This window comes from Thunnus albacares, chromosome 9, assembly GCF_914725855.1.
Source record: "Thunnus albacares chromosome 9, fThuAlb1.1, whole genome shotgun sequence".
NCBI classification, from domain to species: domain Eukaryota; kingdom Metazoa; phylum Chordata; class Actinopteri; order Scombriformes; family Scombridae; genus Thunnus; species Thunnus albacares.
The window spans coordinates 18,484,298-18,509,808 of record NC_058114.1 but is presented as its reverse complement, the minus strand read 5'-3'; the positions used below and the strand labels follow the sequence as shown (position 1 = coordinate 18,509,808).

The following is a 25,511-nucleotide window of genomic DNA, read 5'->3' as shown; positions in this document are numbered from 1 at the left end:
AGTCTCTTGTTGCCTCCATCACTTCCTCCTCTTTGCTGCAGGTATGTCAATGTGCGTAAGCCAGCAAATGGCTTGTTTGTTAGCAAGCAAGCTTATCACTTTCTCTAAAAATTCACTTGATGTTGTGCCAAGCTGCACTTTGTTTTTATTTGTGTCTGTCCTCTAGGATCCCAGGAGCTACAGTGACGACCCTCTCCTCCGTAGACATTCATCCACAGCAGGTCAGGGCTAAACTTTCTAGCCCACCAGTGCATCACTTTTTCATAGTCAGTTTTTATCACTTATCAAAAATCACTTTGGATCCTTCACATAAAAGGAAGAGGGAAGAACTGTGTTGCGCTGTGATCATTTAGTCTTAGTGGTTTTCTAAAAACTACTGTGCCCTGCTGTTTTATGCAGTGTCTTAGCCTTTTAAATTATACAAAATTTATGTCTTCGGTATGAAGCAATAGGCTCTATAGACAAGGTTGAGGAGCCTGAAAATACTAAGAAACAGACTAACACATTGATGGTTTTGATCTTTTCATAGGATTTGTTGACAATAAGTGCAGTGGGTTCCCTGCAGCCACACACTCTGCATCACCTTTTTTATCTCCTTATTGAATATTTTCCCTCTTGGAAAACCACTTAAATTCACAAAGTTCTGTTAAATCTGTATACAGTTCAGGGAATTTAACTTCAGCGGTGTAGAGGCAAAGTTGAATACAAGCAAACAGTATCGGCCTGCCAACAGGGGTGTGCTGTGAATGTGAAAACGTACAGGATGTGTGTGTGCGTGCGTGTGTGATGGGGGCAGTCACCAGCCCCCTTGGGAGGAAGCGATCAATGATTGAGACCATAATGCACCTCTCTGTATTCCTCCTCACATTCACGCTCACTGGCTGCTTTGGGGAGCTGTCACACACACATACGCACACGCACACATACTTCCACTTTCACTCACACGCACACACACACATTGTCACATGTTCGACAGCTCATCTCTCACACGTTCCCTTCCACTCCATCTTGTAGCTGTCTGGTCGATGGCCTCTCTCTCTGTCTCACTTCTACTGCTCAGTCTTTGGCAGACTGCTCTGCTCTGGCGCTGTCTCTCCCTATGTTAATATAGTAGCTAACCTCTCTCTCCATAGCACTGCTACCAGACAGTCTCTATGTTGATATACTGAGGAGAGTGTAGCACTCTGCCGCACAACTACTACCCAACTGACTCCAGAGAACTGAGCACTCCTCATCTCCACCGCTTCTACGTGAAGCTCCTGCTGGGAAACTCTGTTGTCTCTACACTTGTTGTTACAACAGCTGAAAATTTAGAATTTGGCGCATCTGTCTGCAGCTTTACCAGCAGGTGAAATCACTTCTTAAAAAGTATTTGCTTTTTTTTGCTTTTGATTAGGGAACATAGTATGAATTTTGAAGGTAATCTGCAGTAATAGGGGATTGTGAGTTTCATAGCAAACAGCAATTATCACTAATTGGTCTGTGGAAATGATTACAGCAGTAACTTAATTTACTCCACGCCCCAAAAACATAAACTGGGAATGAAGCGGGGTAAAAAATAAAGACATGACTATTTAATGTTCACCAGTCCAATTACACATTGAGAAAGTTAAAAGACTCCACTGATGACCTCTGGCATCCTAATAAAAGAAGTGAGGAAGTCTCATCATGTTGGTTTGATTTCATTTGCTTCGTTTGCTCTCTTCACTGCACTGAAGAGCACAGAAACTAAAATGCAAAACTTGAACGTTTTTTAAATTGCTTGCTTCATGCCTATATGTTTAATGTGACCAAATCAAAGCATAAACAGCATGCATTAAGATGTTATACACTGTGTGTGCATGCATGTGTGTATGGCAGTCAAGACGACAGCCAAGTGACTCACCTCCTGCCAGAAAATGAAGACATACAATTAACATCGCATCCCATCATCCTCAGCTGAGCGGGCAGGCCTGTAATTGGCTGGCTGACCAGCCTGCGTGGCTCCGGGTGGCAATTTATTCTGGGAACCATGGAGTTTACCCAGGGCGGCTAACGGCCCCTGTGCCATAACCTGGCTGAGGCAGCAGGGACATCATTAACACTTCACTGGGCCTGCAGGACACACACCCATCATCCACTACATACACCACCCACAGCCACTAGCACGCGGGGCAAATTGGAGGAACAGTGTAGAAATAATAATAATAATGTCAATGGAGCCACTTGTAGTGAGTCTGTTCACTGATCAGCTGGCCAATTAGGATATTTCTAGCTTTTTTTGATGAATGAAGAGAATACAAGTGCTGTCAGCCTTAAGATTACCATTGATTATTAATTTGGGAGTCCAGTCCCACGTTTGTTTAGTCATGTCTCACCTTTGACTGTCTTTTTGACAGTGTGTGTGGTGGCATGCAGTTGTCTAACCCCAAAACAATGTGTTAGGGAGAGGGTGCACACTCAGTGGAGTAATGACCTTGCCTTGTCACAAGGGAGACATGTTTTCCGTGTTGCCGTATTGGTCCGAGGGCAAGACTGTTACAGAGTCAGTCTGGACTCTGGTTTATGTGTCCATTTAAAGGTTTGCATCTGCTGTCTGGGCCTCCACCTCTCCACCAACCGGCTGTCTTTAGGTGTGAGAAGAAGTGGCACGCATGGAAAGTTCCATCTCAGGGAACGCTTTAAGGATGTGAGGGGTAGATGAAGTGTCCAGGCTAAATCATGGTTCTCTTCAGTTTTAGGTAATGTGGACAAGAGAGTCAATGTCCATTTTTATATCCCAATGATCCAGTGTGTTCTCAGGCTGAGTTAGTGTGGTGAACCCACTGATTTCCAGCCTCTTTCTCGTGTCTTCTTCTTGGCTATGATATTCCCAATTCACTCATTTCCTATCTCAGGACTCTCTCTTGCTCTCTGATTACACACACACACACACACATGCGCACACACAGGCTCACAGCCAAATGGCTGTTCATTAAAGACAGGGACCTGAGGGGAAGCAATCGTCTGAGAGACGGAAATTGCGTGTCACATTAGATTAGCAGTGTAAAGCCTCTGGATTGGCTCGGGGGAATAAGGAATTATTTCAATTACATTATTTCAAAAAGTCTTTAAGCAATACCAATACCGATAAAAACAAATTAAGAGTGATTTGGGCTGATTTGTGGCGCTCTGAGCTGTGCTTTCTGACAATGTGCTTGAAATCAGATATGAATTATGTAGATATTACACCGTCTGTAATGTGTTGGAGTTGAAAGCAGATTATCTGTGACAAATAACGCCATAGGTTTGCATTGTGTCTCATCAAAAGGGAATGTTCCCAAGTGTCAGTCACACAGGCTGGAGACTGTACGGGCTTGGTGAGCTACAGTATGGAGGAGAGGATAACTCCATCACCTGCCATTCACAGTAACAAAGCAGTGACACCAACACACACACACAAACACAAAGTGATGAGTTGACTGGGTTAACTTCTATATTGAGACTTTTTATGGTGAAAAGTGTCGATGTAGAGCATGTAAGTCCTTTCTGATCTCTAATATAACTGATGGAGTTGATCTTCCAGATTTGTAGCTATTTACAGGTTCTATTCTTATAATTGTTAAAATGTATCATTACAGGCTAATGAGAGTGATGATTTTAAGAAAATAATAGGTTTTTATCAAAAATACAGATTTTTTTTTAATCTATATTGATAGTTATGTCATCTGGCATCTCTATGGCACAAAGTTTTCTTGTTTCTTTGTTTTTCCTTTGACTCAGTTTCACTCCAACACATCTTCAGAAAGGGCAAGAAATCGTCCATCACAGGCGGCGTGTCTCAAGGGGAGCGAGCAGGGGAGAGGGGGGAAGAGGCTACAGAGAAAGAGGGCAGGGAAAGAGGGAGAGAGGGGGGGATTGTCACACGAAGCGCATGAAGGAGAGACCAACAGAGGCAGACCGACCCGCAGCCAGTCCACTCACTGATGCCCTGCTCCTGGCCAGAGACGCAGCGACTATACATCTCCAAACTACACACATCGCAGCTTTAACTCAACTCTTTAACACTCGCAGCATCTGGAGGAGGACTGGAAAAGCCGGCGCTGCCAACAGCTGCGTGTTGTTGTTTTTTTTTTCATCCACTCTCTCTTTCCTGCGCGACCAGGAGAAAGTGCCGCGTCCTTGAAATTATAAATTGAAAGAGAGGAAGAGAGGGAGAGAGTTGCTTGACGGCAGAATAAATCTCGCTTCGAGTACTTCAACACGGTAGGTACCGGCTGGTGTTGCGTGATAACAGAAGTGATTACAGCTTCATTTGTTTTAATTGGTTTAATTGGTTATTTGATTGCCATGTGTTCTGTCGGGTGTGAGGCTTTGTGGTAGTGTGTTTTTTCCTGAAGTGAGGGAAGTTGTGCTCTCTCGCTGAAAAACTGCTCCCGGTTTTGAAACACATCCTGCATCTACATGTAAAGACTTTGAGAACATCTTTTTAGCGTTTTTACATGTGCGTAAAAAGTCGTGGCTTCGCTAAATCGTCACTTAATTGCAAAATAGATGTTATATATTTTTTTATTTGTTGAGGTAAAGTCTCTCACGAGTGCGCGAACTTTCATTCTCACCCTTGTAAATTTAATAAAAACAGATGTTTTGGTTCATAAAGTGCGAAAAGACTGATTAGGTTCAATAATGTGTAATGACTGGGCCCAAACTTTACTTTCCCATTTAGGCCTTTTTTTAAAAGAACTAATATCAGTTTAGAACACAATGAAATCAGTTTTTGGGTGAAATATATATTTTTTCCCAATTGGAATACATAATTATTCAACTTTTAATTCATTTAATTCAGTTAATCCTTTAATGTTTTTGTGCATTGTCGTTTCACAATTTAGGAAAAAAAAATATGTTGAGCAATTTCTTTTATTTTGGTTATTATTATTATATTATTGTACTTGAAAAGACCCACCACCGATTTTATTTTATTGGGAACAATCAGCATGATTTACATTTATTTAGAGATTTACTGAGACAATTAAGAAAAAAAAGGAGAAATCGTCCTTTTTATGAACGTGTTCGGATGATTTTTTCCCAAATCTATTTGCTTACCTCACTATTCAATTTATCTCTTGCAGACTTTCGGCTACGTGTGTGTTTTATTGGCAATTTATTCCGTCGTAATGATTTACAGGCACAGTAGGCCTCCTCCAACCCTTTTCTACTGAGATTAGTCCAAAAGTGTAATTGCAAAAATGCTTCCAGAGCTGCAACTGAGTGTGTTTTACAAAATGAAGAGATGAACAATGTGAGAATTTTGGCGATAAGGATCATCAAACAATTCCCCTGAAAACTTAACAAAATCAAAGACTTTGCTTTTTCAGCCAAAATCAAACTTATTATTTCAAGGCGGCTCAAAAGAATAATTATAATTCAATAAAGGTGTTAAGAGAGGAATTTCTTTTAAAAGTCACTTCTGAAAGAGAAAAGAAGCCTTCTTTTTAAAAATTCTGTGCTCTTTTCATCTCACTCAACCTAAATGCTGCACATCAACACTCTCCTCTGCCTCTGTTTGTCCTCTCCCTCTCCTCAGCACCACTGACAGGGAGGTGAATGGACCTCCACCGCCCCTTCAAGATGGACAGCCCCTCCTACCTGCCAGCTCCGCTGGCCTCCCCCGCCCTGATGGTCCTCGCTTCCACTGCCGAGGCCGGCCGAGATGCCTCCGTCCCCTGCCAGGCTCCCAGGCCCTTCGGTGTCCCTGCCTCCGTGGAGAAAGACCTCCACCTCCCCTTCCCCTCCGCCTCTTACACCTTCACCTCCATGTATCAGCGACAGGGCCCCATGTCAGGCACCTTCCCCACCCGAGACTTCCCAGCCTCCCTGCTCCACCTGCACCCCCAGTTCACTGCACCAAACCTGGACTGCTCCACCCTGGGCATGCTCAACCACAGCGGGGTGGGTGCCTTCCGACCTTTCTCCTCCCCACAAGAGGAGAGGGAGACGGTTGGTTACCACTCGGCTTTCACCCCTGCCAAGAGACTGAAAAGCTGCTTCTCGGAGGTGGAGGGGAAGGAGTTTGACTTTGGCTCCCCGGGAGGCTCCATCAAAGCTGGGGAGGACTCAGGGAGGAAGCTGTTCTCCATGTCCGGCCTGCTGTCTGACGGAGAAGCTTCATCGAGCCCGGAGGAGCGCAAAGAGCACAGTGAGTACACACTCGAATCACAAGAAACACAGATCTGATGCATGTTCAGCTATGTTAACACACAGTCACTCATCTCACATCTTTAGAGTATGCAGTCAAATATGTCGACTTTAATTGGCACATCAAAGACCTTTCTTGACCTGACATGATAGCTCAGATGAGATTTACATATCCTCAACAGCTGCATCAACTAAAGGTGACAAAATGAAAGGAGCCTTTGTGAATAAAGACGTATCTGGAAGTATTTTCCCTTTTGCACTCTAGTCTTTATCGTCTAGTTGGGCAAAGTGTTTACAGTGACTGGCTGTGACCGACTTTGACACAAATAAATTGAACAGTGTCACTTATTCAGCTTAGTGATCATTAGCCACATATGACCATTAGGCCTATTGGAAGTCAAACTTTTCTTGGCGGCAGAGGAACACAAATACATCGGAGCGTATGGAGGGTTGACACAGGAGGAGTGAGAGTTGGAACGAATGACATCCTGTCAGCGATAACGAGGTGGCAGAGATAGAGAGGAAGGGATGGAGGAGGATGGAGAAAAAGAAAGAGGGAGAAAGAGAGAGAGAGAGAGAGAGAGAGAGACGCGACGATGCGCCTCAGCCTGAGCTTCCCAACGATAACCCTCAGCTCAATATGGCCGCCCACACCAGCCGTCTGATTTGTTGACAAATGAGTGGGAGAGGTGTCAGTCAGCGCGCCGCGGAGGGAGAGACGCTCCTCATTACTCCCGGGGATAATTGCCCAACGACGCGGGGGCACAACACTCGCCTCCGAGGGAGAGGGAGGGAGAGCGGGAACCGGAGTCAGGGAGGCAATGCTAGGCATGATGGGAAATCAAACCCCCTCAGTGGCGGTCGCCAAGGGGAGCGCCTGACAGATGAAAAGGACCAGAGGAAGACAGAGAGAGAGGAGAGAGAGCACCCAAAGGCTCGGCAGATCAGAGAGGGACACCATCGAAAATAATGACAATGAGAAGGGGGGGGACAGAGATGGAGAGGGGCGAAGGCAGGAGGGGGAGACGCTGATACTCGCTCTCATACATATCACCTAAAGGAAACTTTCATCCCACACATAAAGGGCGGGAGCAGAGACGAGTTGTCTTAAGAAAAGTTTGGATTGTGTGCCTCTATGCATATGTGTGCGTCTTTGTTGAAACTTGCTGATTTTGTCGGCGGTTGGTGGCTGAGTGACAGGGCCAGGGAGGCGGAGTGGCAGGAAGGAATCTCAATATGGAATTTTAATAAGGACAGGAAAGAAGAGATGCCAGCCAGCATGCTGGTGTGAGAGGTGTGTCTGTCTGACAATGTTTGCTCTGTGCACTCGTGCATGCATGCTCCCCTCACCTCCTGATTTTTGGGAATCTCATTTGGGGAATGTTGACAAGGACAAAAGACGGGGTGGAATAGAACATACAATCTCTCCTCCAAAAAAAAAAAAAAAAAAAAAAAAGAGTTTGGGAAAAAAAATGGATTTGTGCACATTGGAAGCTGCTTTTCCAGCTTTATCCAATTATATTGGAGCTCAGGCAAACTAAGAGCTTTAATGCAATTGAGCTCCCAGCACTTTTCTTAGTCTGACATACACTTGTTCCTCTTGACTGGGTAACAGACAGTCACTTCAGGACCAAAAGTCTTAAGTGTTAAGCTTGAAATCTTCTTGGGGTGTGAGAGTGTGTCTACAGTTTGCATACTGCAGCAGCGATGGCAATGCAAATACACGATGAAGTACAAACTACACCATGAAAACATCATTTTATACTTAAGTTTTCTTCATTAGTAAAATTATTATCTGTCTGTGTTGGTTTCCTACTGAGTAGTAAACCACTGCCACTTCTCTTAAGCAAGGCACTGAGATTATAACTGGAGTCTGTGGGTGCTGTACTGTGGCTGCCCAATACTCCTAAATATTTAGGATGGATCAAATACAGAGGACAAATATTCCCACAAGAATGAATAAAAATGTAACTAAACTTTACACTTTGTTGAAGTATTTATGCATAAAGAGTGAAATGATGACACTTGTGCCTGCTTTCCTCTGAAAATATCAAATCTTTATGGAGAAAACACATTTCATTTGAGTTTTTGATGACACGCCACAACATCGATTTCCTCCAATTTTATAACTTATGACTTGTCTGTCTTGGAGATGTCCCATTGGCCCTTATTTCAAACCTTACTAGTGTTGCCAAGGGTTGGACTTGCAGAGAATGCTCAGCATGAACAGTAAATCCATATTTTTGGCACAGTCTCCACTTCTGAGCACAGGTGACCAAGTGCTGCAGTGCCTCTCGTAGCTCCTTGTCAGCCGACACAACAAGCAGGTAGGGGACCTGTTCCCATCTGCCATGCGTATCATTGCGGGTGGACGTCTCCTTCTGTCCATTTAGTGTCTTTCTTCTGTCAGTTTTCCCTTCTAGACTTGCCTCTGTTTTATCAGGGAAGGTCTGAGACGCACGGTGTGCTCTGACAGCTGTTCAAACAGCCTCGCTCGCTTTCAAAGGGCAGATGTCTTCACTGGAGCGAGTCATGCTTATTTTCCTCAGGGAGATGCTTTCCGCCGCAGGCCTGAGCTGGAACTAAAATGGCCCTTTACCAGAAACATGAGTTGGGAAACCGGAGGAGTGGAGTGGCAAAAGACACCATAGCCAGACACTGAGGGAGTGGTGTGTGTATGTGTATGTGTGTGCGTGTGTGTGTGCATCTGTATATGACTGTGCCAAAGCTGGGAGAAAGCTGTGATAACTGAAGCCAGATGTTTGAGCCCCTGTGTTGTGATACTTGTAACATATCAAACTTTAGGATGTGGACAGTAGACAAAGAGATCCATGAAGGCCAACAAACAAACATAAAAGAAGTCAACTGTTGTTCGACTGGCAGTGCAGTCTATCAAATCACTTTCAACTATTTAGTGCTTTTTTGTCATTACCTCATGTTGAAAATGCAGGGCAAACGAAACTTTACAATGTCAGTTACAACTTTTTTATCAGACTTATTCTCAATTCATATTGCGAGCATACCTTACATAAACCATTACAAAGCTCGTAAATTGTGGTCTAGTTTGTCTGTTTTTCTGGGATGGTTTTTGCATTTCACATTACGTGACTGGTTTACTCACATGTATGTGTGTGTATTAAAGGAGAGATTCACAATTTTTCAAGTCTGTCTCAAAACAATAGTCAAAAGCCCATTTGAACACTAATAGAAATTTTGCTCACTTCAATCATTCCTCCTGTTCATCCTGGCCATTAAGAGACCATTTCCTAATATGAAGGGGAACAAACCTTGTTCAATGCAAAAATGTATTTAGAAATGTATCTGAAGCTTAAATGAGGCTTCAGCAGTCTGAAGCCTCATATTAGTTGAGCTGCAGTAGAAGGATAGTAACAAAAAGAGGGAATTGTATTTGACTAATTTGGACAGCTGAAACTTCATATAAGCTTCAAGTAAATGTTTAAATACATTTTTGAACAGAAGGAGGACTGTGGATTTTGTCCCCCATTTTGTCATTTACATTGAAAGTGCATTAAGAAGGAATCTTTTAATGGTCAATATGAACAGGAGGAATGATTACAATGAGCAAAATCTGTTTCAATGGTCATATAGGCATCTGACCGTTGTTTTAAGACCGACTTAAAAAAAATGTGAACCTGTCCTTTAAGTTAACCTTTTTTCTATGGTAGGTCTTTTTAGGTTGGCTTGGTGTTTCCAGGCTGTTACTTATAAAAATATGCCTGAATATTATGCCCCTGGGCTGTACATGTACACAATGATTGATTTATCTATGCGTGTGTCATCTGTGCAGGTGAAACATGATAGGTAATGCACCTCAAATAGTATCCCCTTCAAATGAGTGTTGAATCTAATTACAATCTGAGTAATGTGTGCATAAGGCTTTTGAATCAGACACAGAGCCTGGAAGATTTCTCTTTCTGGGATGAACGGCCGCTGAGAAACCAAATCGTCACCTGAGTGAAACAAAATTCTGCAGGAAGTTAATAGAGGGGAAACATTTAACACACACTGAGGATTCTCCCCGCCAGATGCGCTCAGTGTGTAAGTGTCCTCCACGGTCGCTTATTCATGGGTTGTTAGCGGACTAGTGTGTGCCTGAACAGAATCAATATTACATAGATTCATTTTAGATTTGGCACATGGATTATCTCTGTGGTGAAGTTTGATAGGTTTAGTTTGTTCCAGGCACAGCTTACAGGGGTTGTGTGTGTGTGAGTGTGTTTGAAGGTGGATGTGACTATGCATGTTCATGTTTGGGTGGATGTGATTTTGACTTAAGCAGGTGGGAATTCAGACATGAAAATCATCAAATTTACACCATTTCACCCACCAGCAATGAATGAATTTCTCCAACCCTTATTTCTGCATAAAAGTTTGTATGGTATACTGACACACACACCTTAATGGAGGCCGTATACTCTGGCTGTGCGTGCTGATTTGATAACAAGGAGGGCGTCTGCGCGCTGCATTTTCTGTGTAGCCGCTGTTGACGGCTGCTCGTATTGAGTGGAGCTTCCTGTTGAAAGACACATTGTTTATATCCCACTGGCAGACCACAGGAGATGAATAGCAACCACTCGATGCTCATGCATACACATATAGTATCTGCTGCGCGCTATTATTCCCAGGGTGTACACTCTACTCCTAGACTTGCATGTGCACTCCATGCATCAACAGTCACGCTCACCATATGCTTATGTCTAGTTTTTTTTACTTTCCTTTTTTTTTGTGTGTATGTTGTGATTTTGTGTTTGTGTGATGTGTCACGAACAAGCTTTAGTAAGAAAACTGAAGTAATGTAACAATAAGAAGGTGTAAACATGAACAGCACAACTTGGAAATGTTGGTAGATAGAAGCAAAAAAAGGAGGGAAAAAAAGATGAAATAAATAAACATCACAAGGGAATAAAAAAGTTTTTGGTTATTTGAATACAAACTTAAAGGGAAATTTTCTATTCAATCATGACAGCACAACAAAAAACCCCAACTGAGTGTTTTTGCCTTTAATCAAGTTTAGGACCAAAAAGCATTAAAAATCCTTTCAGACCCTATTTGATAAACTCAAAAAAAAAAAAAGAAATGAAATCTGCAAGTTAAAACTCTTGATCCCAAACAAAGCTTGTTTTTAAAGCTACGTCATCCCAGATGAAGTGACATCTGCAACCAGCTCTCTTACTGCCCACACTGGTAGTCTTGCTCTTGATTTCAGGGAGGAAGCATTACAATATTAATGGTGGTTGTGTTTGATGTGAGAGCACGCCGCGGTTGACTGTTCCCCCTCCTGTTGTGATGGTAGTTTGTTCTCCTAATGTTCTCCCAAGTAAAAGAGGCTTTCATCCTGGCAGGAGGGGAAACTCTTCTCTTCTTTTTACCTCCTTCCCTTCATCCTATAAGAGCAGGATCTTCATGTGTTTAGATTTACATGTTGACTGTGTGGTCTTATATGTCAGCGGATCCCAAACGTATTTTGTCAGCCCCGTCAGATGAACTCAAATCCCCCTTCATCGACATCACCTGTCATGTTGATGTGTTCACTGAAATTATTATAAACTGGATATTATTCCCAATTAATTTAAAGTTTGCATTCATACTAGTCCCACCAAAAATAGCAAAGTTTTTAAGTTTCAGCCATTTATTTATCACTTTTAGTTACTTTTAACCATTTAAACCATTTTTCCATCACTTTTAGCATTGTTAACCATTTTCCTCTAAATATTTTAACCATTTAACTATTTTTTGCTAAGTATTTTAACCATTTCAATACTTTTAACTGTTTCAACTGTTTGCTAACTAGTTTTTATGCACTCTTAATCGCAAGTGGTGTTCAGGTGTTAAAGCTATGTGTGGGTATATTTTAAAAATCGAATATTAATTTCTATTCTTTTTTTTTTCAAACTGAGCTAAACAATCTTTCCATATACCCCTGAGTATGTCCCACTGGTTGGAAATCACCGTTATATGTGTATTTGAGTAGGTGTCTGCAAGAGTGCAGTGTGTGTATCTTTGTGCGTGTGTGTTTTTTGTACAGTTTATATGCAGACCGATGTATCTTCAAAAGTTACAGAGTGTCAGGCTGTGGACCACACGGCTTGTCGGAGACAGACAGGATTTCTATAAGTCTGGCAGTAGGCTTTTACAGTAGCAGGGGGAAATGTGTGTGTGTGGGGGTCTTTTTGCAGTGACCATCAGCACCTGTTAGACGGTCAACAGAATGTTCTGCCGAAACATGAGTCATAACACATCTTGTAGTCGCTGCATCTCCCTCCATCGCCTACTGTGATCGGCCCACACAAACAGCGCTGCTCCTGTGTAGAGACAGAAAGGCTCAAGTATGCTGAGAGACAGAGAGAAAAAGAAAGAGAGAGAGAGGGTCATAATGAGTGCAGGGCCCAGGGGTCGTTAAAACAACAGCCTTGTTTTAACAGAGGCCATCTTTCCTCTCTTCCCCTCTCTCCGTTTTCCCCTTGTTCCCCTGTTTCTACCTCTCTCCGCGCACCTGATCGACCTGCATCACAGCTGCCTCTGATCTCACATCAAAGACCTAGTTTGTGTGTGTAAAAGTGTGTGCGCATAGGAAAAGCTTGGGGTAAAGGCGGAAGGGGTATTTCTGTAGATTGAATCGCGTGTTCCTAAGAAGTGGCATGCACACACACATGTACACACACACACACATCCTTCGCCCTGTCCCCGGAGCTTAACAAATCAGTCAGGCAGAGAGGGCAGGAAGGCCAAATGCCGGGGTTAAGCACATGCTGTTGAGGAGCAGCGCAGACAGACAGCAAGACCACACCAATCCTGCACGCCTGGATGATAGCCAGGAACGTGTGTGTGTGTGTTACTGTGTGTGCTGTACATGTGTGTTTGCCTAGTGTCACAGACAGACCTCATTACAGCATGTCACTTGTGCTTGTTGCAAGTCTCCCAGCTGTGGAAGAGCTTGACAAAAGCCAATATGTCAAAGGCATGCCAGGCGTGATAGCTTTACCTCCAAAATACACGACATCCAGACATCATTCTGTGGCTTCATAAACAGGATTTTCAGCTCTTGTGTGCACATTTTTGCAATTTTTTTTTTTTACATATAACAAACAGGAAGACATCTTTAGGGAGCTGCAAAGTGTCAAGTGTTTCTTGGGTTATATAACTACATGAGTTTGACAGTTCAAACACATTAAAGCACAGGACACATTACAGATTACTTACACATGCATCCTAAAGATCTTCTGATCGATTTAGTCACTTCCAGTGCGGCTAGCTGCTCACTAAACTCCCATCAGTGCTGGTGCACCTCTGCCTTAAAGGTCAAAGTTTGCCAGGATTGACCCTTCACCCAGCTGTGTAGGGGTGTAAACACTCCCCCAATTCTCCTCAGAGAATAACATTGAGTCTGGGCCATAAATCACAGGTCTGATAATTGGTAGGAAAACAGCAGTCCAGCAGTATATAACCTTTTACGTGTCGTCTCAACTCTTTATTATGGTGCTAATGAGTGGCCGCGGATCAGGGTTAGAGCCGCAAGCACAGTGGGTGGAGAGGGGGAGTTCACCTCAGTAAAATATGGGCTACTGGCTAGTTACACACACACTGGCAGGCGAGCACACATACACAAATACATAAACACTGGAACTCATTGCGCACTGATTTGCACTTAACACAGACACACACACACCAGAGGGCAGGCAGACGCTCAACTACACACAGGAAGGCACACATACTTGCAGCAAAGGATATGCGCGTATGCAAACATTCCCTCACATACACATATATGCATATGCAAACACGCAGGCACACACACACACACACACACACACAGTGGCTGGCAGGCTCAGCAGTGTCCATTACAGGCAGCCATTAGTATGGAGATTGTGCTAATTGTCCCCATAGACCACACAGGCAGCGCTCGGCAGGCCCGCTGTGAGTCTGTGAGGCTGAGTAAGAGCAGGGACTCTGCTTTACACATCCTATTGTCTTGGTCGTGACCCTATTAGTGCAATTACAAATTAATCACTGAATGATTATGGGATACATGCTGTGGATTGTTTCAATGCAAATAACACTATTATAGCACATCAAGTGGCAATGCTACTGTAGCACAGAGTTTCACATGGGCGAAGTCATAAAGCACTGTAATCTTATATAACACTGTCAAATAGCTTCAGGGCAGTTTTACCTATTTTGAGGATATTAAGACATTTAAAACAGGTTGTTTTGCTTGTTTTTGCTCTTTTGACAGGTGTTATCACTGCACTACAACACATTTTTAAGTCTTTATTAAAAAAACTAGTTTGTTCATATGGAAACTGCTTTTAACTGTAGAAGATCAAAGCACATGTTTAGTTCTGTTATGGAGGACACCAGTGTTACGTTCAAAAGTAAAGTTTGACCAGTATAATAACTCATATGTTCTAATGTTGGTCTTTTTTTCAACCTCTGGTATCAGCCTCTCACTGTCACACACCTGATATGACAGAAATGCAATTTCATGAAATATTGATTGTATATGATGAATATACTACACTGGCTGTTGAAACCTTTGACCTGAACCGATTCCAACACAATACTTACATCAGAATCCATGTGTGAATATGTTTTGTGATTAAAGAAAACGTCAGTCTGCTAAAAACATTTAATACTTTAATGAGTATTGTCATTTTTGGCATGAAAATCATAAACACCCACTAAAATATCAAATCAAGCTTAAATCAGCCCAGAAAATACATATATCCCTCTCTGCCTTAAAGAAATCTATTTCTGTCAAACCCGTTAAAACATGTTTATATGGTATCATTTTTGCATTTTATCATTATCACAGTGTTCCAGACTTGCTCTTTTTGTTGAGATTAATCTTTTAGTGTAAAATCCACATAAAACACACTGACTCAGTGTCTCTTAATCTTTGATTATAAGAGTCTTTAACCAATGATGTCAGTTAACTTTTGTTGCATTTTATTAGTTTTATCCAGAATTCCAGTTTAAAATAGTGGTTTGGTGTCTGAGTGGACTCCTGGACTCTTGGACTCTGGGTGGGCTGGTTCAGGGTCCTGCAGACTGGAGAGGGTCCAGTCTCATTAGCAGCAGCTCAAAGCTCCTGATCAGTCAAGTAGAGGAGCTTGAACTGTGAGCGTCTCCTGTGTGACCCCACTGAGGGAGAACACAGGGGAGAAGATCTATACCCGCTGGCGCTGTCACGGGCCTCTTTGTTCTCCTGTGTTTGCTGACAGGAGGGATCGGAGGGGCGTATCGACGGGGGCTCACACTGTGCTGCGCTCACCAAGGCTACACGGCGGTGTGTGTAAATGATAAACAAATGAGCACATACACATGGACTCAAGTGTATTTGTAGACACATTGCTACTGTCTCTCTCTCTTTCTCACACACACACACAGACTCGCATAGACACACACTTACAATAAAACTATCAACAGCAGTGATTTCCAGTCTGGAAATGGCTGATCCATCTCCTCAGAGTATTGTATTAAAGTTCGGTATGTCTTTCTCTCAATGAGCCGTCAGGGTTGGGTCTGTGCTGGGATACCACACACAGCACGCAGGGATGCTGTGCCATTTATTCTCAAAAGAAAACAACAACTCTAAAGGCATTATTTACTGCTCACCTTTGTTTGCAGTGTTATGCCAAAACCAAACAATAGATTTAAACAGTGAGGCAACATATTTGCAAATCTTAGCAGATTTTAATGCAGAATTTAAGGCATTTCATCATGTGGAGCGGACACAACATCGGGAATCCAATTCAACAGATCCATATTTTAAAATATTCACAAAGTGAGTCATTCCTAATACTCTTAGTAGGTGAAAACATTTCCCTAAAATAATGATTAATTTAATTTAATTTATGTTTTTCTAGACATTAAAAAAGAAATGTTTTCCTCCCAGATTTCCTCACCTTTCAATATTTTACATGCAAAGAATTTTTACTTAAAGGGAAACTTTGTCCAGGTTGAAAAATACCAAAGTTTCCCTTTAAGTACGACTCCTCACTTAGTGCTTTAAACCTCCCTGGTTCCTCTTTCCTAATTGTGTGTGTGGGTTACTCAAGATAAGCTGCTCAATATCTGTATCTTTCCACTATTTGAAGATAAAACCATCATCATCTGCCATAATTGTTTGCTCATCCAGGCAGACACAATAACATCCTTTAGGAGGTGTGACTAACCCAAACACAGGTGTATCACAGAGTGCCAGGTGCTTTTGGTCCTCTCGTACCAGCAGCATTGAACACTGTGTTTCTGACAGTATCAGATGTTATCTGGTTCAGCGGTGGGAGGGAGAGATGGCTTATCTGTAATGATGCCCGCTGATGAAGCTCAAGGGAGAAACGCTGTGGGGTGGTGAATAAGACTGACCGAAAATTTTAACAAGTTCTGACTGGAGGCCTGCGCGCATCGTGATCGAAGACCGATGCGGGACCGTTTTTTTGGTCACACACCCGCGATAGCCTAATTGCCTGTGAGAACACAACAGTTTTTATTTGGTTTGAGGTATACTGGCAGCTTTAAGGATCTCTAGGCCTTCCTCTGTGCTGCTGCTTAATACCTAAAGTTTCCGCTACTCACCTGCACTGCACACAATGTATGCGGGACAGGTGTGTGAGTGGGAAGCAGGTGGGAGTGTTTTCTTTTGGTAAAGCAAGACAGTGTGTGTGTGTGTGTGTGTGTTTTTTGGCCAAAAAGCTGGCCAAACTTACCAGCTGACAGGAAAAAACAACTTTAACTTCATTATAGATACACTGTGTTAACTCCACAAAAATGACTTTTCAGTGGTGTGTTTTTCTAATTCTTCTGGGTCACTTGCAAACACACCGACAAGCTCAATGTAAGTGCACAAAACTTATAAATTGTCTTAAATCAGTAAAAATACAGATTTTATTGTCTGTTCATCAGAATCACAACAAGAACTTCTCTGTAGATATTTTAATTCATTTTGTGTTGTTGTGTTGACTCCAACTGTGTTCCACTTTCTGATAGATTTCAGAGATTTCCATGTCATAGTCTGTCACTTGTGTGCACACAAGAAAGCATCATATGTCGTTATTTTCTGATTTTGTCACCGACAGATGTGAGGAAATTTGCATTAAATGTGTAAACCTTTCCCCTCCTGCCGTGTTGGATACTTGAAAAGTCTCTCTTCTCTGCTCTCAAAGACATCTGTTTTTTGTTCCTCTTCCTTCTCATTCCTCTCTTTTTTTGTGCCATATGTATTTTTTATTGAAGCTCTGTTAGTATTCACACAGTTGTTTCAGTTTTCCATGAAATAAAACCATTTGTAAAACAGAACTCAGAACATTGTGGACCCACAAGACGACATATTTAAAAATGTATTTAAAGTGAGGGCTGTACAAGCTGAAAAGACAAACAGAAAATTGAACAAATAGTACATAAATTAAAAGACTTTGTTAAAAAGAAAAAAGACAGGTCTTTTAACAGCTATCTGATGAAAGAGAACAAAGTTTGTCCTTCAGAGCAAACTAGATTCTTTCAAAGTGAAAGGTATGATGTTTTCCAGTGTTGTAGCTTTTTTCATTATTTCTTTTGTCCTATTTCTTTTATTTCTTTTTTGTTGTTGTATTTCTCAGCAAATTCTTCTGGAGTCATAACTACAGGACTTATGCTGAGAACACTTTAGTTGAGTACCTTTTTTGTTCAGTGCTGTAACTATGCTAATAACTTTGTCTTAAATCTCTCACCACCATCTGGGAACCTCATCTGATTTTCAGCACACGCCTCATGTACCTGATAGCAGCAGTGAGAACAATTCTCGATTTTTCCTCGCTGAAAAGATATCGTCTGCTTGTGAACGTGTTCACTCACTTTGCTACGATGGAGTCTCACTGTTTGAAATTGCCAAAACTGTATTATGAGATTCGTTTGGCGTGCTGGGGAGGGGTGAGACAGAGCTCTGGTGCGTTGTGTGTCAAACGCTGCATGTGTCAGAGTTGGCACCGCAGTCACCCACTTGATGAAACAAGTTCAGACATTCTTGCTGTGGGTGTTTTCAAGACATTTTTAGGAAATATAGAAAGTGGAGAATCAGACGAAACACCAAAAGCAGAAAGTCCAAGGTTTCTTGTGTGGATGCTGCTGTAAGAAAATGCTTCCAACTGATGAAATATGCAGTTAGAACTCACCTTTGTAGGCTGTATTGTTGTTGTTTTAGTCTTGTTATAATTAAAGTCTGCAGTGACTTCCACACTGACACACTGTTTGTCTGGGACTGTTTAGAAAAGTTGAGCACTCAATTCAGGCACTTCTCATTTTCTCCTTATTAACCACTAATTGAGAGAGCAAGAGGGGAAAATAAAATGAAAGAGAGGTGATGAGAAGACAATGGAATAATAACAGAGGGAGAGTGAGGCAGAGATAGACAGAGAGAGAGAATGAGAGAAAGGAAGAGAGAGAGAGAGAGAGAGAGAGAGAGAGAGAGAGAGAGAGAGAGAGAGAGAGAGAGAGAGAGAGAGAGAGAGAGTATTAATGTGTATTAATCAGTGGTCCGGGTAATAGTGATCTGTATTTTTGGAGCCAATCTAATTACCCTCTAATGAGAGATTGTGATCTGTCTATTAGCTTCTTTATGTCTCTCTCACTCTCTCTCACACACAGAGTGGTTGAGATAATCATGACAGGAATAATGTATAGATTTGTTTGCATCAGCACACAAGCAAACACACACACAAGAAAACAAAATTTATTGCAACAATCACACTGGTACTTAAAATATAAATACGTCACCGCAGATTTACATGTTTTCTATTGTTACAATAAGGAAGGCATTTCTTGAAATCCAACTAACTTGCAGTTTGTTGAGTCACTTTGTTTAAATAACTGCTAACAAACAAGGCATTGCTGTCATTATCTACAAAATGTTGACTTTTTAGGAGCCAACATAAGCACTCTAGGTGGGTTTTTTTAGCTAGTTTTTTTTAGTGTAATAGAGTTAAGGATGGTAGATTTTTTAAACATATACAATACCTAAAATAAACAGAAACAGAAAAAGTCTCCAAAACTGACATCAGTAAGAAATGTAATTGAGGAGCACAAGTGAAAAATGACTCCCTGCTGGCTAATATGTACCTTAACTAAAACTAAATATGGCAATTGATTGCCTGAAGTGCACTGAGACAAGTTTAAGTCCTGACAGTGTGATATAGTGTGACAGTTGGATCTCGGTACATTTCATTCTCTTTAGCGAGTGCAGGTTGATGGCATCAGAATGAGTGACGGGCCACCGGTGAATAGCTCTATCGCTGTCCGCTGTCAGTGGCTCCTTGATCCGACACGACTGCACTGGCTTTGACAGACAGCAGTCAGCAAACAGATGTCAAAGTCTGCATTTGGCATTTTGCTGCCCAGAGCTTGATTACAACTGAAGTTTTGGATGGGAAATCATAAATGCTGGGTTTCATTGCTGTAAATGAGCCTCTCTTGAAATTTGTGATAAGTATTTCAGTAATAAAGTATTCAGTGGAGGTCTTCTGCAGAAGAACTCCCTGAAACCAGTTTATGTAGAGAGACCTGTTATCCGAAAGAGACTATCAGAACTGGTGCTAATTTGACCCAAGAATAATTAGAGCCGTTTCTTTTCTTATTCCTCATGTCAGGAAAGAATGCCTCCATTTATCCTCGAACTTCAAAATCCTGTGATAATCATGACACCAAGAGCTAATAGCAAGTTTGCTTTGATCCACTCAGGGTCCCAGATTTGGCACCAAGTGGGCCTGTGAAGACCTCTGGTGTTCTGTAATATTGCTTATTTAACTTAATTGGCATCTGTAAGTGCTGCCCCCATCAGGAATTATCATAATGTTTTTAATAAAACTCTTCAAACAGATCTGCAGATATTTTCCACTGAGATGGCTCGTAAGTAGCCTCATATCACCACAAATACCCAAGGACAGTCCTAACTTTCCCCCCGACTTCCACTCCCTCTCTCCAATCTGTAAGTCGCTATCAAAGATCATTGAGCCATGCATCTCAATGAGGGCCAGATTGATTGGTTGGAGCGGAGCGGAGGCAGGGTTCGATCTTTGCCCCCAGGTCCTGAGAAGGGAAATATGGTCACAGGGACACAGTTGCACAGCTACCCAGTCCACTCTCCATCAACCAGATGATTGGACACATACATGCTGAGCCACACCCGCAACTGATGGAACAATTGTAGTGACTAATGGAGAAGATGAGAGAGAGAAAGAGTGAGAGGGAGAAGGAGAGAAATTGGGGGTTTGTGTGCTGATTGACCTGTGGTCAGAGAGGTTATGTCCATTGATCTGTAGGGCAGAAGAAAAGGGCTTTAGCCTGAGGTGCTTCAGAATGAGTCTATTTGGGGTTTAGAATTCCTGTCCATTCCCACCAGGAGCTTTTTCATCATCTGACTCCCCAGGACTTAGAGCTGCCCATCTCCTATTGCATGTGGCCGCTCCACGTAATGCACAGAGCACTACAGAGGCCAAAGGCCAATCAATGTTCTACAAGAGGTTGATACAGATCTTATTAGTCAATGAATGATCATTAGTGGTCTAACGAGCCATTGATTTGTGCAAGGGCCAAAGGTTGCAGTGGTTGTGGTGAGTGTCTTTAATACATTAAACACAATTGATTGCAGAGTAGGAGGGATATTTTTGAACGATGCTGGAATTAGGTTGGACAGTGAGAGATTTTAGGTCAAGCCAGGAGAGAAAGTGTACCTTCGTCGGCTGTTGAATGTGGTTAGGATTGAACATGGAGTCTGGCAGTACATTTGTCTTTAATGTATTACCGGTGTAGCAATTCTGCAATTAATAAAAAGCAGATATCTACAAGTACTAAGTCAAAAGCAACTGGACTTGCTGTTTCAAAGGCTGGAGCAGCAGCCTTTGAAAGCTGAGGAAATGACTCTGCTCATAGCAGATGTGTTACTACAGGGCCTATTATGTTGCTCATTAAATACCCAACCTCTCAATAGGCCATTATTTCCCCAATAAAAAACAAACGGCGGCCTGCATACTTTCCCCTCTCCCCCCTCCACTTTAGAGGTTAGCTCTACCTCACAGACGGCAAAAAATCCTGACTAATATCCTGCATGTTATGCTTTTAAATAGGAAGCAGGCCGCGCGATAGGGTGGGGTACAGGTGTGGCAGGAGCCAATGGCTTTTATAGCCCTCCATCTCCTCTGAAAGTGTGCCAAGGACCTGCCTCCACAACCCACCACTGCAGTGTTAGCCGCCAAGCGTTAACTTTACTCCCCCCGCCAATCTCTACATGCCTACTGGTTATATAGAGTCTGTGCTTGTTACAGCTTTATAGAGGGATTTCTGATGTGCTTAGAGAATTGTTTGATGATTGGGATAATGATGCCAGTTGGAGTAAGTTGTCTCAGCACTTTATCGCCAACGAACACAGAGAAAAACAGACCCAGCCGATGCACAACAAGCTTCCATGCTTGCTCGCTTGCTTGCATGTCCCCTGCCATTCAAAGCCATCCAGTCCTCCTCATGTCAATCAGAATTATACCACGTCCACAGGTTTGTCACCGGGGGGACGTTTGTCACCACGTCTCCCCTCCAGAACAGCCTTTTCATGCCCCAGCATAATGTCAGCGGGTGACATCCAGGCCTGATGTGATGTGGCATTCACTAAAGGTCACGTTAGGCATCTCCGCTCCGTCTGCATCAGCAGAACTGGCAGCCGTCATATGGGCGCTGGCATCGGCCATTACCCAGGCCCGCAGGGGGACTCGATGCTTTGAGGATTTGTCAGCGGGATTCTGATCTCTCTGTTTCAGGGGGCATGTACTGAACCCTGCACAGTTGCAATCCACGTCTTGATGCTGAGCAACAAAAACTGGATTTGACCATCAGTTATACAAGGGGAGGAGGAGGACGACAATATCTTGTTTTGTTTCAAAGGATGAACTTTACTATCTCACGATGCTCTTGATAGTGGAGATGGGGCAGAGACATATCGCAGTGTTTTGATGGGTTATTCGCCCCAGGGGTGTGTTCACTTCAAATTCACAGAGAGATAAGATAGAGGATGTAGTCAGGCATGTTTGTGTATGCTCATCTGTGTGATTCCTTCCTGACAACAAAAACAGTATATAAAAGTGGATTTAGGGCAATGTAATCTCAGAGTTTTTGAGTAATGTATAAAAAAACATGGTGAAGTGATGAAATAGTTTAATCAGTGACCACAAAATAGAGATAAAAAGGAAATCGTTTCACTCTGTTGTTTTTTTCATAGGAATGAGACTTAAATATAGCCAAATAAGCATCCTCCCAAGTGGGAAGAGAGCAAATGGCAGCTGGATAAAGGCTAGACAGCCAGGAAAGGAGGTCCTGGACTGGCGAGACACAAAGACAGAAAAAGGAAACAATCAGAGACACAGAGACAGTGAATCCATTAGAAGATGGGCCCGTCAAACTCAGCACAGCCCAATGAGAGAGGGCCAATCCATCCAAGCCAGTTGCCGTAGTGAGGGAACAGTTAACAAGCCCCATAGGCAGGTTTTACAGCCCCCTGTTGTGTGTCTGAGACCCCCCACACTGAAGAGGGGCTGAGGCTGACTGATACTGACAGGGTTTATGTGGGCGGGGGAGGAGGGGCAGCGGGGGATGGAGACGTGTAAAAAGGTGGTCATGAACCAACAACTGTCACTTACGAGAGCGCAGCGCAAGTCAGGCCTCAGCAAAAGCATGCAAACACACACTCATCCATACATCCAAACATGCACGCTCTCACACCATTAAATCTGATGTTTGTGTGGAGCAGAGGTGAAGGGTGGGGGGGAGGCTGTAGTCGGAGATGGGGGGGCTTATCCAAAAAGTGGACCAATAAAACACCTGAAAATCAAATCCCATTGCTCTTATCGCGGCGCCATTCAGAGACGTTATCTGTGCAGGTAATGTGGTTATAAATTCAATTTCAGCCCAGAGATTTCATTGTTTACTGATGCCTGCATGTTCCGGGCGGCAGAGCGCAGAAAGCCCGGGAACGCTCGATGCGTGTCGGGAAAAGTCATTTAGGCTTCCGCAAGGGGATGCAAAAAAGGCGAGAGAGAGGGGGGTGAAACCAGGAGAGCTGTCACTCTCCCAAGGACACCCGACTCCACTTTCTATTTTCCACCCATGTTTTATTTACAGGCCATTTTGTCCTATTTGGTTCGTCATTATGGGGGCTCATAGCTCAACTGATATCAAGGGACGGCACTTGTCGACAGACATTGGCATCGGAGCTTGTCATGTCACTGGTCATTTGGAGAGGAGCTGGGGCAAAGTGTTTGTCCGGTGTTTGGAAAATAGGGTCCTTAAGGAAGTTCAGTCCACTATGCTCCACAGCGAGGGGTCAACTGTCAAAAATGCTAGCCCGCTAATAGTATTTCATATAAAAAAGAGCTAAATTGTGATAGCCGGCACAGTCATTTGTTTTCCCTTGACTGTACAAAGATGGGAAATTAGGTGCATCTTGCCTACTAGCTCTCTCCATGTGATTGATGGCTTTCAGGAGTAAATCACCTCATCTACTAGGTAAAATCTTGATATAGTAGAGCTCCTCGGGCTCCCAGCTGGCTGCTTATGGCAGTAATCCATCAGTGGGGCCCAATGGGCCGAGTGGCCCTCCTGGGTAATGTTCCTATTGACAGCCTATGATGTCAACACACTGACAGCAGGAGGCCATAGCAGTGTGTCTGTGTGTTGTGTGTGTGTGTGTGTGTGTGTGTGTGTGTGTGTGTGTGTGTGTGTGTGTGTGTGTGTGTGTGCAGTTAGGTCTACAGAACACACACATGTACAAATACTCACAGGGACATCCTCAACTACCGAAAAATTAACCAATAATACATCTACTTAATTTACTACAATTTTCAGGTATTTCTACTTCACTTTATTTCATGCTACTTTATACTTCATCCCCAATACATTTCAGAGTCAAATATTGTACTTTTTACTCCACATTTTTATCTGATGGCTACAGTTATCTGTTACTTTGCTAATTAAGATTTTATATGCAAAATATACAGTAGGATAAAAAGATACAGTGGATTGTTAAAGATGAAACTATCCAGCAGTAAGATATACTGTATAACATAGTTCAAAACAGCTCCATTCAACAACAATAAGTTGTTGCAAGCAGATGAGATTTGAGGATATATTTAAATGTTTATTAATATACAGTAATAACAAACAATTTTAACTTCTCCTATGAAGACATATTTTATATTATTTCACATATTGTTATTCAGTATCTGTTGATACAGCAGCCTCCACTCATGGCTGCACACAAGAGGAGTTTTAGTTGCTGACAAATACATTAATAAACATTTATATCTGCTCACATCTACATCATAGTGTGAGTTAAGTTTTTGACAATTTAAACTTTCAGTAGTTGAGTGAACAAGGGCAGTTAATGGTTATCAGAAAAGAAAACATACTACACCATCTCTCCGTAGTGAAACATGATGTCTTGTGTAGCACAGTTCTTCTCATTGCCTCAAAGACCACATGAAAATCATCAGACTGTGCAGTTTTTCTAACTCTTGTCACCCCTCCTCTATCCAGGCAAGGTGAAGGGTCTCTATGACGCTCAGGCCCCAGTGTGTCCAGTCTGCCAGGCCATTCTGCGACCAGGAGAGCTGCAGGAACACATGGAGCAGGAGTTAACTAAACTCGCCCAGCTACAAATCAGGTATCATGATCCAATCACAAATGATCATCATCTGGTTTTTACGGCGTTCACTCTATAATCCAGTAAATCTTTTCTGTCTTCTTGCATCGTCTCTGTGCCATCAAATGGTTTTATTGCACTACATCTCTCCCTTCTAACCATCCTCTATTTTCCTCCAACTTTCCACTTCCTCCATTTATCTATTTGTCATTTCCTTTCTGTTCTGTTCAGCTTTCAGGTGATAATTAATGTTGACAGATTCTGTAGCTGTAGGGACCCCCTACCCCCCCTTTTAGTTCCCCCAGGTGGTATCTCCCGTCTTCTCTGTCACCTGCGTGCAGTGTTTACAAGCTGCCTCATTGTTCCCTACATATTTCATATTACAGCCTCCAGCCTTGAGGCGACAAATCATACATCGGGCGGATAATGTCCTGCTAATGGCTGCTTTGAGCCCTACACACACGCACGCACACTCACAGGCTAAAACACACACACACACACATATACAGACACACACACATTACCTGCTGCTTAGACCAGAAGAATGATTTCTCCAATAAAGACATTATACTCCAAATCTGCTTAACGACCGCTCCGTGGACAGTAATGGTTTCAAATTGAACTTGGCCCACAGGGACACTGTGTATGTGTGTGTGTGTGTGTGTATACAGTATCTGTGAGACAGACA

General features: G+C 42.7%; 1 protein-coding gene across 3 annotated transcripts in view; it reads left to right on the top strand.

Moving 5' to 3' along the window:
• The first annotated feature begins 3,884 nt into the window (after positions 1-3,884).
• The window catches only part of rnf220b (ring finger protein 220b), a 32,396-nt gene continuing 10,769 nt past the window's right edge, over positions 3,885-25,511 (top strand). For all 3 annotated transcript variants that reach the window (XM_044361756.1, XM_044361755.1, XM_044361754.1), the window contains exons 1-3: positions 3,885-4,224; positions 5,543-6,154; positions 24,718-24,844. In XM_044361756.1, coding sequence (XP_044217691.1) covers positions 5,563-6,154; positions 24,718-24,844 — 719 coding nt within the window. In that variant the 5' untranslated portion in view covers positions 3,885-4,224; positions 5,543-5,562. The remainder of the gene's footprint in view (positions 4,225-5,542; positions 6,155-24,717; positions 24,845-25,511) is intronic.